Below are 14722 nucleotides of genomic sequence, written 5' to 3' on the forward strand. Positions count from 1 at the left end.
CCCAGCACTTTGGGAGGCCGAGACGGGCGGATCACGAGGTCAGAAGATCGAGACCATCCTGGCTAACACGGTGAAAACCCGTCTCTCCTAAAAAAATACAAAAAAACTAGCCGGGTGAGGGGGCGGGCGCCTGTAGTCCCAGCTACTCGGGAGGCTGAGGCAGGAGAATGGTGTGAACCCGGGAGGCGGAGCTTGCAGTGAGCTGAGATCCGGCCACGGCACTCCAGCCTGGGCGATAGAGCGAGAGTCCGTCTCAAAAAAAAAAAAATAAATAAAATAAAATAAGTTATACATTCACATAGATCAAAATTCAAAGGGTACAAAAGAGTATCCAGAAAAAGTCCTTCCAGCCACCTAGTTCCTCAATTCAGAGGCAGCCAGTGTTACCAATTTCTCGGGTATTCTTTTGGAGGCTTTATTTATTTTTATTTTGAGACAGAGTCTTGCTCTGTCGCCCAGACTGGAGTGCAGTGGCATGATCTCGGCTCACTGCAACCTCTGCCTCCTGGGTTCAAGCGATTCTCCTGCCTCAGCCTCCCAGGTAGCTAGGATTATAGGCACACACCACTACGCCTGGCTAATTTTTCTATTTTTGTAGAGACGGGGTTTCACCATGTTGGCCAGGTTGGTCATGAACTCCTGACCTCAGGTGATCCACCCGCCTTGGCCTCCCAAAGTGCTGGGACTACAGGCATGAGCCACCGCACCCAACCTCTTATGGAGATATTTTGGATCTGAGTTGTTAACCAGCCCACTGGGGTTCCCGATATAGGGAGGTGGAGAATGATTATTTGAGAACACAGACAGAGGATGTGATGGAAAGAAGTTGGTGCCAATGTTGATTTTGATTAGGAAAGGTGGTGAATCATGACCAGGGCTGAGTCCTAAAATCTGGTTGTCTGGGAATCCGAAGGTCTTCTTGGGGGCTTTATTTTTCAAGCCTTCCATAGTGAGTTGATTTAGTCTATTTCTCTTGTTTGCATACTGGAAAACTCAAGATGTACTGAAGCAGAGTGAGGGGAGGGGTCCCCAAGCTCCCACTGGCACTTCCCCACCCCTAGAGCAGATTCTGCTGTCTTATTCACTGACACCCCCAAAGCCTAGCAAGGAGTTGGTGCCCAGAGAAGATGCTCAGTAAATAGTTTTGGAATAAACAGATGCTGTAGTGGGGAGAAGGGTTTGGATTCTGGATGGTGGGAGAGGGTTGGCTACAAAACTCTCTTGTCCCAGGAAACCGGCCAGAACTGCAAGTTAATTTCCAGTTGACAGCCAGTTGCTGGTGGAGCTCTGGAGGATGTGGGAGTGAGGTGAGAACACCCATGGGGAGGGCTACTTCTAACTAGCACCTTTTTTCTGCACTTCCTGCAGCTGGAGATTAAGAACCATGTATTCTTCAGCCCTATAAACTGGGATGACCTGTACCACAAGAGGCTAACTCCACCCTTCAACCCAAATGTGGTAAGAGGTCACAACATTCTAGATTCTGGATTTCTGGGGCTGGGGGAGCTTGCTATGTGTACCAACTCTCCTTATCCAGATGGAAAAACTGGGGGTCCAAGAAGCTCAGGCATTTGTCCTAGGCTACACAGTCAGTTAGAGGTAGAACTGGTCGTGACCACAGGTGCAGCTCTTGGATAAAGAGCCATGTTGCTGCTCCTTTACCTTTAGCACCAATAAATACCTCTGACTTCAGAGCCTTTTACAGTTTGTGTGTCACGTAGCACACCCACATAGGGCCAAGCCCTTTAGAAATATTTTATCTTTTTCTATTTATAGACTTTTTCCTGATAATAAAAATGACATATATTCTTACAAAAAGTATGTAAAACACTGGCCAGGCGCGGTGGCTCACGACTGTAATCTCAGCACTTCGGGAGGTTGAGGTGGGCAGATCACTTAAGGGCAGATCACTGAGGTCAGCCCGGCCATTTTTAGGTTCTTGATTCGTACCACCTTTTCACTGTGTGGAAGGAAGAACTAACCAGTGTAGCCAACATGGTGAAACCCCATCTCTACTAGAAATACAAAAATTAGCCAGAAGTGGTGGTGCACACCTGTAATCCCAGCTACTCGGGAGGCTGAGGTGGGAGAATAGCTTGAACCCGGGAGGCAGGGGTCACAGTGAGCCAAGATCATGCCATTGCACTCCAGCCTAGGCAACAGAGGGAGACTTTGTCTCAAAAAAAAAAGAGGAATGTATGTAAAACAGAAAAGTTTAAAGTAGCGGTGAGGAAATGCTTATTATCTCACTACTTAAGGGAAACCACTGGCATATTTCCTTCCAGTCACTTTTCTATGTGTTTTTTTGTTTTGTTTTGTTTTTTCTTGAGATGGAGTCTCACTCTGTTGCCCAGGCTGGAGTGCAGTGGCGCCACCTCAGCTCACTGCAAGCTCCGCCTCCTGGGTTCATGCCATTCTCCTGCCACAGCCTCCCGAGTAGCTGGGACTACAGGTACCCACCACCATGTCCGGCTAATTTTGTTTTTGTATTTTTAGTAGAGATGGGTTTTCACCGTGTTAGCCAGGATGGTCTCAATCTCCTGACCTTGTGATCCGCCCACCTCAGCCTCCCAAAGTGCTGGGACTACAGGCATGAACCACCGTGCCCAGCCTGGGTTTTTTTTTTTCTAACCTAATTAGGTCCTACTTTATAATATCTATATGTGTATGTGTGTGTATCTGTTCATCTATATATCTTCCTCCTTTTTTGGCTAAAAACTATGTTGTTATAATTTCCTCATGTCATAAAAAATTTATAAGTACAATTTTTAGTGGCTGCATAATATTTCAATCCTATGTTGGTAACATAATTTACTCACCCATGTTCCTAATGGCAATCTTCTTGTTATTACTATGTTTTTTTCTTTATAATGATGTCCTGATGAACAGCTTTAAGTATATGTCTTTGTCCAGAATTCTGGTTATTTCCTTAAGATGGATTCCAGATGGGGGTTCCCAATGCTCACATTTTCAGATTCTCTCTCTCTTTTTTTTTTCTCCTTGAGACAGAGTCTTTCTCTGTTGCCCAGGTTGGAGTGCAGTGGCATGATCTCAGGTTCAAGCAATTCTCATGTCTCAGCCTCCCGAGTAGCTGTGATTATAGGCATGTGCCACCACGCCTGGCTAATTTTTGTATTTTTAGTAGAAACGGGGTTTCACCATATCGGCCAGGCTGGTCTCGAACTTCTGGCCCCAAGTGATTCACCTGCATTGGCCTCCCAAAGTGCCGGGATTACAGGCGTGAGCCACCACACCCGGCCATTTTTAGGCCTTTTCACTGTGTGGAAGGGAGAACCATCTACTGCCTACCAGCGGCACCTGCTGGAGAGTTCTCATCTTACTTGCACTCTGAAGCATGTGTTGTTATTGTTTTTTACTTTGCAAATTTGGTAAGTAAAAAACAGCATCTCTTAATTGTTTTAATTTATATTTCTCTGTCTTATAGTAAAGATGGTTAGTTTTTAAAATTTATTTATTTTTTGAGATAGGGTCTCACTCTATCACCCAGGCTGGTGTGCAGTGGCATGATCTCTGCCTATTGCAACCTCCACCTCCTGGGCTCAAGCCATCCTCCTATCTCAACCTCCCGAGTAGCTGGGAGGTGGGTGCCACTACCCCTAGCTAATTTGTATTTTTTGTACATATGAGGGTTTGTTTTCTATGTAGCCCAGGCTGATCTTGAACTCCTGGGCTCAACTGATCCACCCCCTCAACTTCCCAAAGTGATGGAATAACAGGTGTGAGCCACTACACCTGGCCAGTTTTTATTTTCATTTTCATTTTTATTTTATTTTATTGAGATGGAGTCTCACTTTGTTGCCCAGGCTGGAGTGCAGTGGCGCAATCTTGGTTTATGGCAACCTCTGTCTCCTTGGTTCAAGTAGTTCTCCTGCCTCAGCTTCCTGAGTGACTGGGACTACAGGCATGTGCCACCACACCTGGCTAATTTTTGTATTTTTAGTAGAGATGGTGTTTTGCCACGTTGGCCAGGCTGGTCTTGAACTCCTGACCTCAAGTGATCTGACCACCATAGCCTCCCAAAGTGCTGGGATTACAGGCATGAGCCACCGTGCCTGGCTTTTTTTTTTATATTTTTGAGATGGAGTCTTGCTCTGTTGCCCAGGCTGAAGTGCAGTGGCACGATCTCAGCTCACTGCAACCTCCAGCTCTGCAAGTTCAAGCAATTCTCGTGCCCCAGCCTTCCGAGTACCTGGGACTACAGGCGTTTAGCACCACGCTTGGCTAACTTTTTTGTTGTTGTATTTTCAGTAGAAACAGAGTTTCACCATGTTGGCCAGGCTGGTCTCAAACTCCTGACCTCAAGTGATCCTCCCGCCTTGGCCTCCCAAAGTGCTGGTTTTGCAATGTTAATTGGTAGTAGCAGTGTGAATGAAAGGAGCCCTATTGGAGGTGGGCATTTGAGGCTGTGTGGTCTACCTGTAAAGCGTGGTGCCAAGCCCCTTCCATCGAAACAGCCTGCATACGAAACACTGCCAATGTTAATTCACCATTTACATTTCTCCTTTCGTGAATTACCTATTCATGAACTTGTCTTTGGGCACTGGATCAGATAGGATACACTCAGGCCAGGCACCAGAAAAGCTTCTTTTCCTTGGAATTTTAAAAAGACAGTAAAGACAATGTAAACTGATACCCTGGAGAGAGAATCATACATGGAATGCCAGGCACAGATGCATGGACTTTAGAATGAGACACTCCAAAGCTGGATTCCTGGTTTTGCCACCTACCATTTGTGAGGTCTTCAGTAAGTTTCTTTAGTATCATTTTCTTCTAGGGTCACACAACTAATAAGGGCCAGGATACATATTCTGATCTTGGAACTCTGAGTGCTGGGCTGGGACTACCTTGTCTTGTAGCCTTATTAAGAAGCTGGAGGCCGGGCGCGGTGGCTCACGCCTGTAATCCCAGCACTTTGGGAGGCCGAGGCGGGCGGATCACAAGGTCAGGAGATCGAGACCACGGTGAAACCCCGTCTCTACTAAAAATACAAAAAATTAGCCGGGCACGGTGGCGGGCGCCTGTAGTCCCAGCTACTCAGGAGGCTGAGGCAGGAGAATGGCGTAAACCCAGGAGGCAGAGCTTGCAGTGAGCCGAGATCGCGCCACTGCACTCCAGCCTGGGTGACAGAGCGAGACTCCGTCTCAAAAAAAAAAAAAAAAAAAAAAAAAAAAAGAAGCTGGAAACTGATCTGTTTGGCTCCGTAGCCCAACTTGCACACTAAAGAAGATTTGCAAGCCCTTCCCCTTCCTCGGCTGCTTACTTTATAAAACTGAGGCCTCCTCCTCGGAGAGACTGTATTGGTTAGCTCTTGGTGCATAACAAGCAACTCCAGAGCTAGGTGGTTTAAAACAACAATCTTTTGGCCAGGCATGGTAGCTCATATCTGTAACCCCAGCACTTTGTGAGGCCGAGCCATTACCATTGCTTGAGGCCAGGAGTTCAAGACCAGCCTGGGCAACATGGCGAGACCCCATCTTTATAGAAAAATAGAAAATTAGCCAGGTGTGGTGCTGCATGCCTGTAGTCCCAGCAGGAGGCTGAGGTGGGATGTCGAAGCTGTAGTGAGCTGTGATCATGCCAGTGCACTCCAGCCTGGGTGACACGGCAAAAAAGACCTTGTCTCTTAAAAAAAAATTATTTTGTTCGGATTCTATGTGTTTTTTTTTTTTCAGTCTGAGCCAGGCCAGCTGGTCTCTGTGGAGCTCTCTCACGTCTGTGGTCAGCTAGCGGGACAGTTGGCAGTTGTTGATCTAGAATTGCCTCACTCCCATGCCTGGGAGTTGGCAGGCAGCCAGGGCAACTGAGTTCTTCACAAAGCCTCTCATGCTCCAGCAGGCTAGTCTGGGGCTGTTCACATGGTGGCCTCAGGGTTAGAAGTACAGCAAGAGAGCAACTTCTGATGTACATTTTTCAAGCCTCTGCTTGTGTCATATTTGGTAATGTCCCATTGGCCTAACCAAGTCATATGGCTAACTTACATTAAAGGAATGGAGAAATAGACTCCACCTCTAGATGGGAAATGGAGAATTTGTGATCATTTTTGTAATCTCCCTCACAGGTCTTCCTCCAAAATAGCTAAAGCAGCCCCAATCTCCACCATATTATCCTATTTTATCTTCTTCACAGGACCTGTCACCATCCTAAGTTATCTATTTGTACACATGCTTATTATCAATCCTCCTACCCCCTACAGTGTAAGCTCCATGAATACAGGGGCTCACTTTGCCTTGTTCTCCTGTGTTCCCAGCGCCATGAACAGTACCTGGTAGGCATTCAGTAAGTATGTATTGATTAACTAACTCGTCTAAGGATTGGTGTAGAGGCAGAATACCAGGAGGCGAGAGGATAAAATGATCACTGTAAATGCACAGGAAAGTGACAGTCAAGTATGGATGACTAGGAAGCATGGGGCACTCACAGAGGCCTGACATCCCTGAGGATTTGGGCTCCTTTGGCAGCTCTGACCCCGGTGTTTTCTTCTCATCGTTGGCTTTCATTGACAGGCAGGACCTGCTGACTTGAAGCATTTTGACCCAGAGTTCACCCAGGAAGCTGTGTCCAAGTCCATTGGCTGTACCCCTGACACTGTGGCCAGCAGCTCTGGGGCCTCAAGTGCATTTCTGGGATTTTCTTACGCGCCAGAGGATGATGACATCCTGGATTGCTAGAAGAGAAGCACCTGTGAAACTACTGAGGCTGGCTGGTATTAGTAAGGAATTACCTTCAGCTGCTAGGAAGAGCGACTCAAAGTAACAATGGCTTACATGAGAAGCAGGTTTATTTTTTCCACCACATAAAAGAAAAATAATGTTACGGAGTCCAGGGCTGGCAGGACAGGTCATTGGCTACTCAGAGGCTGTATTTCTGCCCTGCCAACCTTGACAAATGGCTTCCAATGTTAGGTTTGCTACCAGATGGTTACTGGAGCTCTAGCTGCCAATTTTGTGTTTGGGGAAAGGAAAACAGAGGAAAGGGGGAGAAGAGCAAAGGGTGCTTTTAAAGAGCTTTCCCTCTGCTTCCATCTCACTAACCACCCACCCCTACCTGGAATGGAGGCTGGGAGATGTGGCTTATTTGCTGGGTACGTGACTATCCCTTGTAACAAAGGGGTTCTGACACAAAGGGAGAAGGGGAGAATGTTGGGTAGGCACCCAGCACGCTTTACCAGAGGGCCTCCTGGTGTTTGGATTTTGATCTCAATGTGTAAAATGACAGAGATGTAACAAGCTTATCGGGTATCAATATCTCTAATTGTTCTATGTTGATGATATCCGTCTTTGTTGCGGGTAATATTGGACATTTGTTATTGGGTCTGGGTGCCTGGTATCTGAACCCCTTCTTGTCTCCAGGGAATCCCCTGTTTTATGAGACTTAATGGGGGGCAATAACTACCTCCACTTAGGTTCCAGCAATTCTCCTGCCTCAGCCTCCTGAGTAGCTGGGATTACAGGCATGCACCACCACGCCTGGCTAATTTTGTATTTTTAGCTGAAAATGCTAGACACCGACTTTCCCAGCCTCCCCTTAGCCAGGGCCAGGCATGGGGACCAGGGATGCACCCATGCCACACTTTGACTCAGGAAAGGAATCAGGAGTGCTGTTTTGTGTGGTAACTGTGGCAGCAGTATCCACAAAATTGAGTTCCTGGTGTAGAAGTGGCAAGGATGCAAACTGTAGCAGTTGGTGCTCAATGGCAACAATGCCATCAGACCAGCCCTGCAATGTCATTCCTGGAAGCCTCAAGTCTTTTTTTTTTCAGACAGTCTTGCTCTGTTGCCCAGGCTGGAGTATAGTGGTGCTATCTCAGCTCACTGCAACCTCCGCCTCCCGGGTTCAAGTGATTCTCCTGCCTCAGCCTCCCTAGTAGGTGGAACTATAGGCACGCGCCATCACACCTGGCTAATTATTGTTTGTATTCTTAGCAGAGACAGGGTTTTGCTATTTTGGCCAGGCTGTTCTCGAACTCCTGACCTCAAGTGATCCTCCCACCTCAGCCTCCCAAAGTGCTGGGATTACAGGCATGAGCCACTGCACCTGCCCAAGCCTCAAGTCTTATCTAGCTTTCCAAATGATCTGAGAACTTCTGATCCTTTTTAACACAGTCCTTTTTTGCTTAATTGGCCAAAGTTAGCTTTAGATCGCCTGCCTATGCTGGGCTAGTTGCTGTGCTAGACTCTTCCATGTCTATTACAAATTTTCCATCCAAACAACCCTGAGGTAGGAATTATTACTATCCCCTTTTTACCAGTGAAGATGCAGAGTCAGATAAGTTGTTCCTTGCCTGAAGGCCACATAACTAATAAAGGCCGGAGCTGGGACTTGGAGCCCTACAAGCTGGCTCCAGGGCTCTCACATTGAACTTTTGTACTGGTCTGCTTCTCGCTCTGGCTACTAGGTCCAGGCAGAATGACTGCCAAAATCTCTAGTGAGGAGCTAAGTCAAAAGGTGGCTGGAACAAGCCACGTGTGAGAAATGGGGTCTCGAAGAGGAGACATTGAACGGGATGCCGCTCCTGGTCTGAGGCTGGCTGCCAGGTTCGTGCCATGCTCCACTGCACATAGGGGAGCTCAGAGCTTGTCAGAGCTGGAGGCTGCTGCAGAATTGATGCCTAGAACTTCCTCGCCACCATGGAGCTCCATATGTTCAATATTAGTCATTTCCTTTTCTTTTCTTTTTCTTTTTTTTTTTTTGAGACTGAGTTTCGCTCTTGTTGCCCAGGCTGGAGTGCAGTGGCACAATCTCGACTCACTGCAGCCTCCGCCTCCTAAGTTCAAGCAATTCTCCTGCCTCAGCCTCCTGAGTAGCTGGGTTTACAGGCATGCGCCACCACACCTGGCTAATTTTGTATTTTTAGTAGAGACAGGGTTTCTCCATGTTGGTCAGGCTGGTCTCGAACTCCCGACCTCAGATGATCCGCCCACCTTGGCCTCTCAAAGTGCTGGGATTATAGGCATGAGCCACCGCGTCCGGCCAAGATTAGTCATTTCTAAAGGTAATTCTGATCAGACAGAACGTGAGCTATAACACCTCATAAATTCAGAACACTTGTGGGATGGATTGTGCTTCCTTCAGTGGAAAAGTGGTTCGTTTTGGCTGGGCGCGGTGGCTCACGCCTATAATACCAGCACTTTGGGAGGCCGAGGTCAGGAGTTTGTAGACCAGCCTGGCCCATATGGTGAAACCCCGTCTCTACTAAAAATACAAAAAATTAGCTGAGCGTGGTGGCACATGCCAGTAGTCCCAGCTACTCGGGAGGTGGAGACACGAGAATCACTTGAACCTGGGAGGCGGAGGTTGCAGTGAGCCGAGATCGTGCCACTGCACTCCAACCTGGGCGACAGAGTGTGACTCTGTCTTATTAATAAGTAAATAAATAAATGAATAAATAAATAAGAAAAGATGTTTGTTTTTTACAAATGTGTGGTTCATACTCCTGAGTGGCCTTATTAGCTTTTTGGTTAGGAGACAAGGGAAGGAACTTTCTTAGATCAGTGTGTGCTGGTGATTTTATTGCCTTTTCCTCTTAATTCAATCCCACTCTTTCTCTTCCTCAAGTCTTGACCACCCAGCCCCCTACCCCAGGAATCATGGGGGACAAGTCTGGGAGACCACAGAAAAAACACCAATGACACTGAGCTATTAGAGATCAAAACTGGGTCAGGAAGAGCTCATGTTAAGCTTTCACATGTGCTAAGAACGCTGAAAGAAACATACTGATTTCCATCTTGATAGTGCCGGCTAATTGACAGATGTGGGACAAGATGAGGGAGAGGTCAAAATCCCCCTAACTTCCCAAAGCAAGACAAGAGTATAATGATCAGAAACGTAATAGTAGTGTCAGAAGCACACAATCAGCCATGGACGGTGAAACACATAATGGTTCTATCTGTTCTGAGATTGCAAAAGCACAATTATTTTCATCAGGATAAAAAATAAACACGAAGAAAAACTATACTGTTGAATGGAACATGCTACAACCTATGTTTATGGAGCACATTCCAAGTTGTATATGCATTATCTACGATCCTCACTATAAGCCAGCATTTAGAAATTAGTAACTTCAGGCCGGGCGCGGTGGCTCACGCCTGTAATCCCAGCACTCTGGGAGGCCAAGGTGGGCGATTCACGAGGTCAAGAGTTCAAGACCAGCCTAGCCAAAATGGTGAAACCCTGTCTCTACTAAGAATACAAAAATTAGCCAGGCATGGTGGCGGGCACCTGTAATCCCAGCTACCTGGGACGCTAAGGCAGGAGAAATGCTTGAACCCAGGAAGCGGAGGTTGCAGTGAGCTGAGATCATGCCATTGCACTCCGGCCTGGGCAGCAGAGCAAGACTCTGTCTCGGCAAAAAAAAAAATAAATAAAATAAAATAAAAAAATTGACTTCACAGATAGGATACATTTGCTCAGAAATTATGAAAACTGCCCAAGGTCACCCAGCTGGTACAAGTCACAGCAAGGAACTGAACTTGGTGACAGTCACTACTGATTCTAAAAGTCTTACTCTTGCCTTTTTTTTGGCGGGGGAGCAGGGACGGAGTTACACTCTTGTTGCCCAGGCTAGAGTGCAATGGCGCGATCTCAGCTCACTGCAACCTCTGCCTCCTGGGTTCAAGTGATTCTCCTGCCTCAGTCTCCCAAGCAGCTGGGAAGCTGGGATTACAGGCGCCCACCACCACACCCAGCTAATTTTTTTTTTTTTTTTTTTTGTAGAGATGGGGTTTCACCATGTTGGCCAGGCTGGTCTCGAACTCTTGACCTCAAGTGATCCACCCGCCTTGGCCTCCCAAAATGCTGGGATTACAGGTGTGAGCCACTGCGCCTGGCCAAAACTCTTAGTCTTTCTACAATCTCTAACAGTGGGAGAAATGCTCTGGGCAGGTGCTGTAGCAAACACAGACTGCATATCAGGCAGAAAGATCCCAAGATTTGTCCCAGCCTTCAAATGGGATGGCCTACTCTCTTTTCAGTGAGAATACTTCATTTCTATTATTACCCTAACTGCAAACTGTATTCACCCAATTTTGCACCAAAATACAGCATCCCCAAGAACAGAACTCTCTCTCTCTCTTTTTTTTTTTTTTCTAAAGAGACAGTGTCTCACTCTGTTGCCCAGGCTGGGGTGCAGTGCAGCGATCATGGCTCACCGCAGCATGAACTCCTGGGCTCCAGCAATCTTCCCACCTCAGCCTCCCAAGTAGCTAAGACTACATGTGGTTGCCACCATGCCTGGCTAATTTTCTTTTTTTATTTATTATTACTGTAGCAGGATGAGCCACAGACAAAACTCCTCAGTCACCGGATTAAAGAAGGAAGACGGCGGGGCGCGGTGGCTCACGCCTGTAATCCCAGCACTTTGGGAGGCCGAGACGGGCGGATCACGAGGTCAGGAGATCGAGACCATCCTGACTAACACGGTGAAACCCCGTCTCTACTAAAAATACAAAAATCAGCCGGGCGCGGTGGCGGGCGCCTATAGTCCCAGCTACTCGGGAGGCTGAGGTAGGAGAATGGCGTGAACCCGGGAGGCGGAGCTTGCAGTGAGTGGAGATCGCGCCACTGCACTCCAGCCTGGGCGACAGAGCGAGACTCCATCTTAAAAAAATAAATAAATAAAAATTTAAAAAATAAATAAATAAATAAATAAGGAAGAGGTTTTTTATTCCGCCGGGAGCGTCCGCAGACTCGCGTCTTAAGAGCCGAGCTCTCCGAGAAAGAAATACCTGGCCTTTTTAAAGGCTTACAACTTTAAGGGGTCCACGTGAAAAGGGTCGTGATAAATCAAGCAAGCGTGGGAAATGTGACTGGGGGGCTACCTGCATCAGCTAACAGAACAGAAAGTTTTACAATGCTTTTTTCCTACAGTGTCTGAAATTTACAGATAAGTAGTTTAGGTCAGGGGTTGATGTTATTATTACTTTGTTTAACTCCTAGGGCCAGATGGTAGTGCCAAGGTTGTCTGGCTATTTATCTTACTTTTGTTTCTTCCTCTCTTTCCTCCTGTCTTGTGAACTAGGCAAGGTGAGGGGAGGAGGGCAGCAGGAGTAGTGGTCTCCTTCCTTATTACTATTATTATTGGAGAGAAAAGGTGTTACTGTTACCCAGGTCTCAAACTCCTGGCCTCAAGCAGTCCTCCCAATTTAGCCTCCCAAAGTGCTAGGATTACAGGCATGAGCCACTCCATCTGACACAGAGAATTCACATATCACCCCTTCTCCACTTTTTTTTTCTTTTTTTGAGACAGGGATTCACTGTGTTGCCTAGGCTAGAGTGCGGTGGCACCATGCCGGCTCACTGCAGCCTCAGCCTCCTAGGATCAATCAATCCTCCCACCTCAGTCTCCCAATCAGCTGGGACTACAGGCGCGCGCCACCACGCCCAGCTAATTTTTCGTATTTTTAGTAGATACCGGGTTTCGCCATGTTTCCCAGGCTGGTCTCGAACTCCTGGGATCAAGAGATCCACCTGCCTCGGCCTCCCAAAGTGCTGGGATTACAGGAGAGAGCCGCTGCGTCCGGCCCGTCTCCACTTTTAAAATTTCCAGTGACAGAAATTGTGAAAAGCAACAAGAGTTGTGTGTTTTAATATCCTAAACTCGAAGACAAACATAAATGTAAATAAAAACTGTCAGAACTCTCTGCAATCTTCAGTTTGGGTCTTCCAGGCTGCTGCAGCGTTGTTCACAAATCCACACACCTCTAAAGGCAGGCACAGAGCGCTTTCCTGGGTAGTCGGGTGGCCTGCTGGTAGTTGCAGGCTTCTGGTTTCCCACCTTAATGGCGATGGCAGGGCAACCTGTATTGGTGATGCTCTTTGCACAAGCAGTTCTTTCTGCCCGGAACGCCCTTCCCCAGCCTTTGCCTTAATAAATACCACTCTTTCTTCAAAACTCTGCTCAACAGGGGCACCTTTTTGACGAGCTTAGTCGTCAGACTCCCTAATACAGTTCATAGTTTTCACATTTTTGTACAATCTGTTCAAGTTCTAACTCCCCGCCCAAAGGGCTGCGGGCTCACCGCCGGCGCTCATGCCTAGCACCACGGCGAGCGAAGATGCGGAGTTCATAAAGCAGAATTACCCGGTGTTATCATTCTCAACACTAAACCAGCTCACCCTTTTCCGGTAAGTAGTTCCTGATAGTCCGGCCCAGCCCTCCGCCCGGCCCCGCCCTCGCCTGGCTCCGCTCTGCGCCTGCGCCTTGGGAATCGAGGCTGGCGTATTCTCCAATCCCCTCGCTGGAAGACTTCACTATTCTCCTCCCTGTGGGTGGAGCGAAGTTTGGGCACTTGGGTCCTACCGTTGTTATTAGTCTTTAGTCGTAATTAATATTAAATAACAAAATTAAATGGGTTTATTTTTCGTGAAAAGTTAATTCTCCTTGTTTTTGGCTTTGCCCCTCATGCACCAAATGGTACAGTCCCACACCAGCCAGCTTCCCTACCCAACACCCCTGACGCCTGCGACGGAGAGGCGCCTTCCGTGCTGTCGTCATCACGTCGGCCGGAGCTAGCGCTGCGTCCTGGGCCACGCCTCCCGGCGCAACGCCGCTCCTCCCCGGTTACTAAGCGGCCTTGGATACCTGGCCGCGGGATGCTGGGCGGCGTCAGGTGACCGGTGGTCGCTGGGCGTCAGGTAAAGGGCTACAACAGTGGTGGGCCAGCTGGGGCGGTGGGGCGGCCTGGGAGCTGGCGAGGGCCTCGACACACTCTTCGAGGCCGCTGGGCCAGTCATAGAACATCCAGGGTCCACCGGGGTGAAGTAAACTGTGGGCGCGGACGTAGCCCGGGGTCCTGGCGCTCTGGTTGGGCGCCCATCTGCAGGGCCTCGGGTGATGCGGCTTTTTTAGTCGTTCCGCTGACTATGAAAGAGCATCGGAAGAGGAATCGTAAAGTCTTAATCTCTCTTCTGTCGTGGCTGCGATGCCTCGGTATTCATGTGGGAAATACTAATTTGACTGGTAATGTTATTGAAGAGAAAGCGAGAGAATGGTTGTGCAGCGTTACCCAAATATTCGTTATTTTTACAGTTTTAAAGGCCTTATAGTATCATTAAGGAAATGCATTTCTAGCTAAGTCTGACGGTGCAGGAACGCAGACCTGCTACTCTCACCAGGGGCTGAACTAACCGAACAAAAAAAATAGATGTGTCACATTAGTGGGATCATGGAGGGGGCAGTTTTTCAACTGGACAAAATGATGTTAAAGTGCTTAAAGAAGAAGAAATATGTGAAAGTAGCCAGGAAAATTCTAAAATTAATGGTAATAAGGGAAATTAGCTCTCCAGAGCCACCAGATATTATAACATAAAGGTATAGCAATTAAACTACTTAGAAGATGGGTGCAGCAGTGTGGGCCCGTAGTCCTGGCTACTTGGTAGACTGAGGCGGGAGGATCCCTTGAGCCCAGGAGTCAGAGACCAGCATGGGCATCAAAGGGAAACTCTATCTCTGAAAAAAATAAATAAATTTTTAAAAAAGAAAGTTTGGAACTCAGCAGGAGCTTACAGGCAGATAGAATATATTAGAACTCAGAATAAGAGCCAGTTATATATAGGGATTTATTATATAGGGAAGGTGGTACTGAATTTCAAATCAGCATTAGAAAGGTGAATTGGGGTCAGGCAGCTTTTTTAGTAATTTAGAAAGTTGAACCAGTCGAGCGAGGTGTCTCACACCTGTAATCCCAGCACTTTGGGAGGCCAA

The 14722-nt window shown here is 47.6% G+C and overlaps 2 protein-coding genes across 14 annotated transcripts in view; both read left to right on the top strand.

Moving 5' to 3' along the window:
* Positions 1-13203, top strand: part of SGK2 (serum/glucocorticoid regulated kinase 2) — a 33011-nt gene extending 19808 nt beyond the window's left edge. For 7 of the 9 annotated variants that reach the window (XM_077951842.1, XM_015148967.3, XM_077951841.1 and 4 more), the window contains 2 exons: positions 1369-1458; positions 6525-8380. In XM_077951842.1, coding sequence (XP_077807968.1) covers positions 1369-1458; positions 6525-6689 — 255 coding nt within the window. In that variant the 3' untranslated portion in view covers positions 6690-8380. Of the gene's footprint in view, positions 1-1368; positions 1459-6524; positions 8381-11287 lie in introns of those variants that run through there. The other 2 variants (XM_077951840.1, XM_015148965.3) reach the window with 2 other exon arrangements.
* A 326-nt stretch (positions 13204-13529) lies between these two features.
* The window catches only part of IFT52 (intraflagellar transport 52), a 54775-nt gene continuing 53582 nt past the window's right edge, over positions 13530-14722 (top strand). For 4 of the 5 annotated variants that reach the window (XM_077948142.1, XM_028827171.2, XM_028827169.2 and 1 more), the window contains exon 1: positions 13530-13653. The gene's annotated coding sequence lies outside the window, so the exon portion shown is untranslated. 5 annotated transcript variants of the gene reach the window in all.

Source organism: Macaca mulatta, chromosome 10 (genome assembly GCF_049350105.2).
Source record: "Macaca mulatta isolate MMU2019108-1 chromosome 10, T2T-MMU8v2.0, whole genome shotgun sequence".
Taxonomy (NCBI): Eukaryota; Metazoa; Chordata; class Mammalia; order Primates; family Cercopithecidae; genus Macaca; species Macaca mulatta.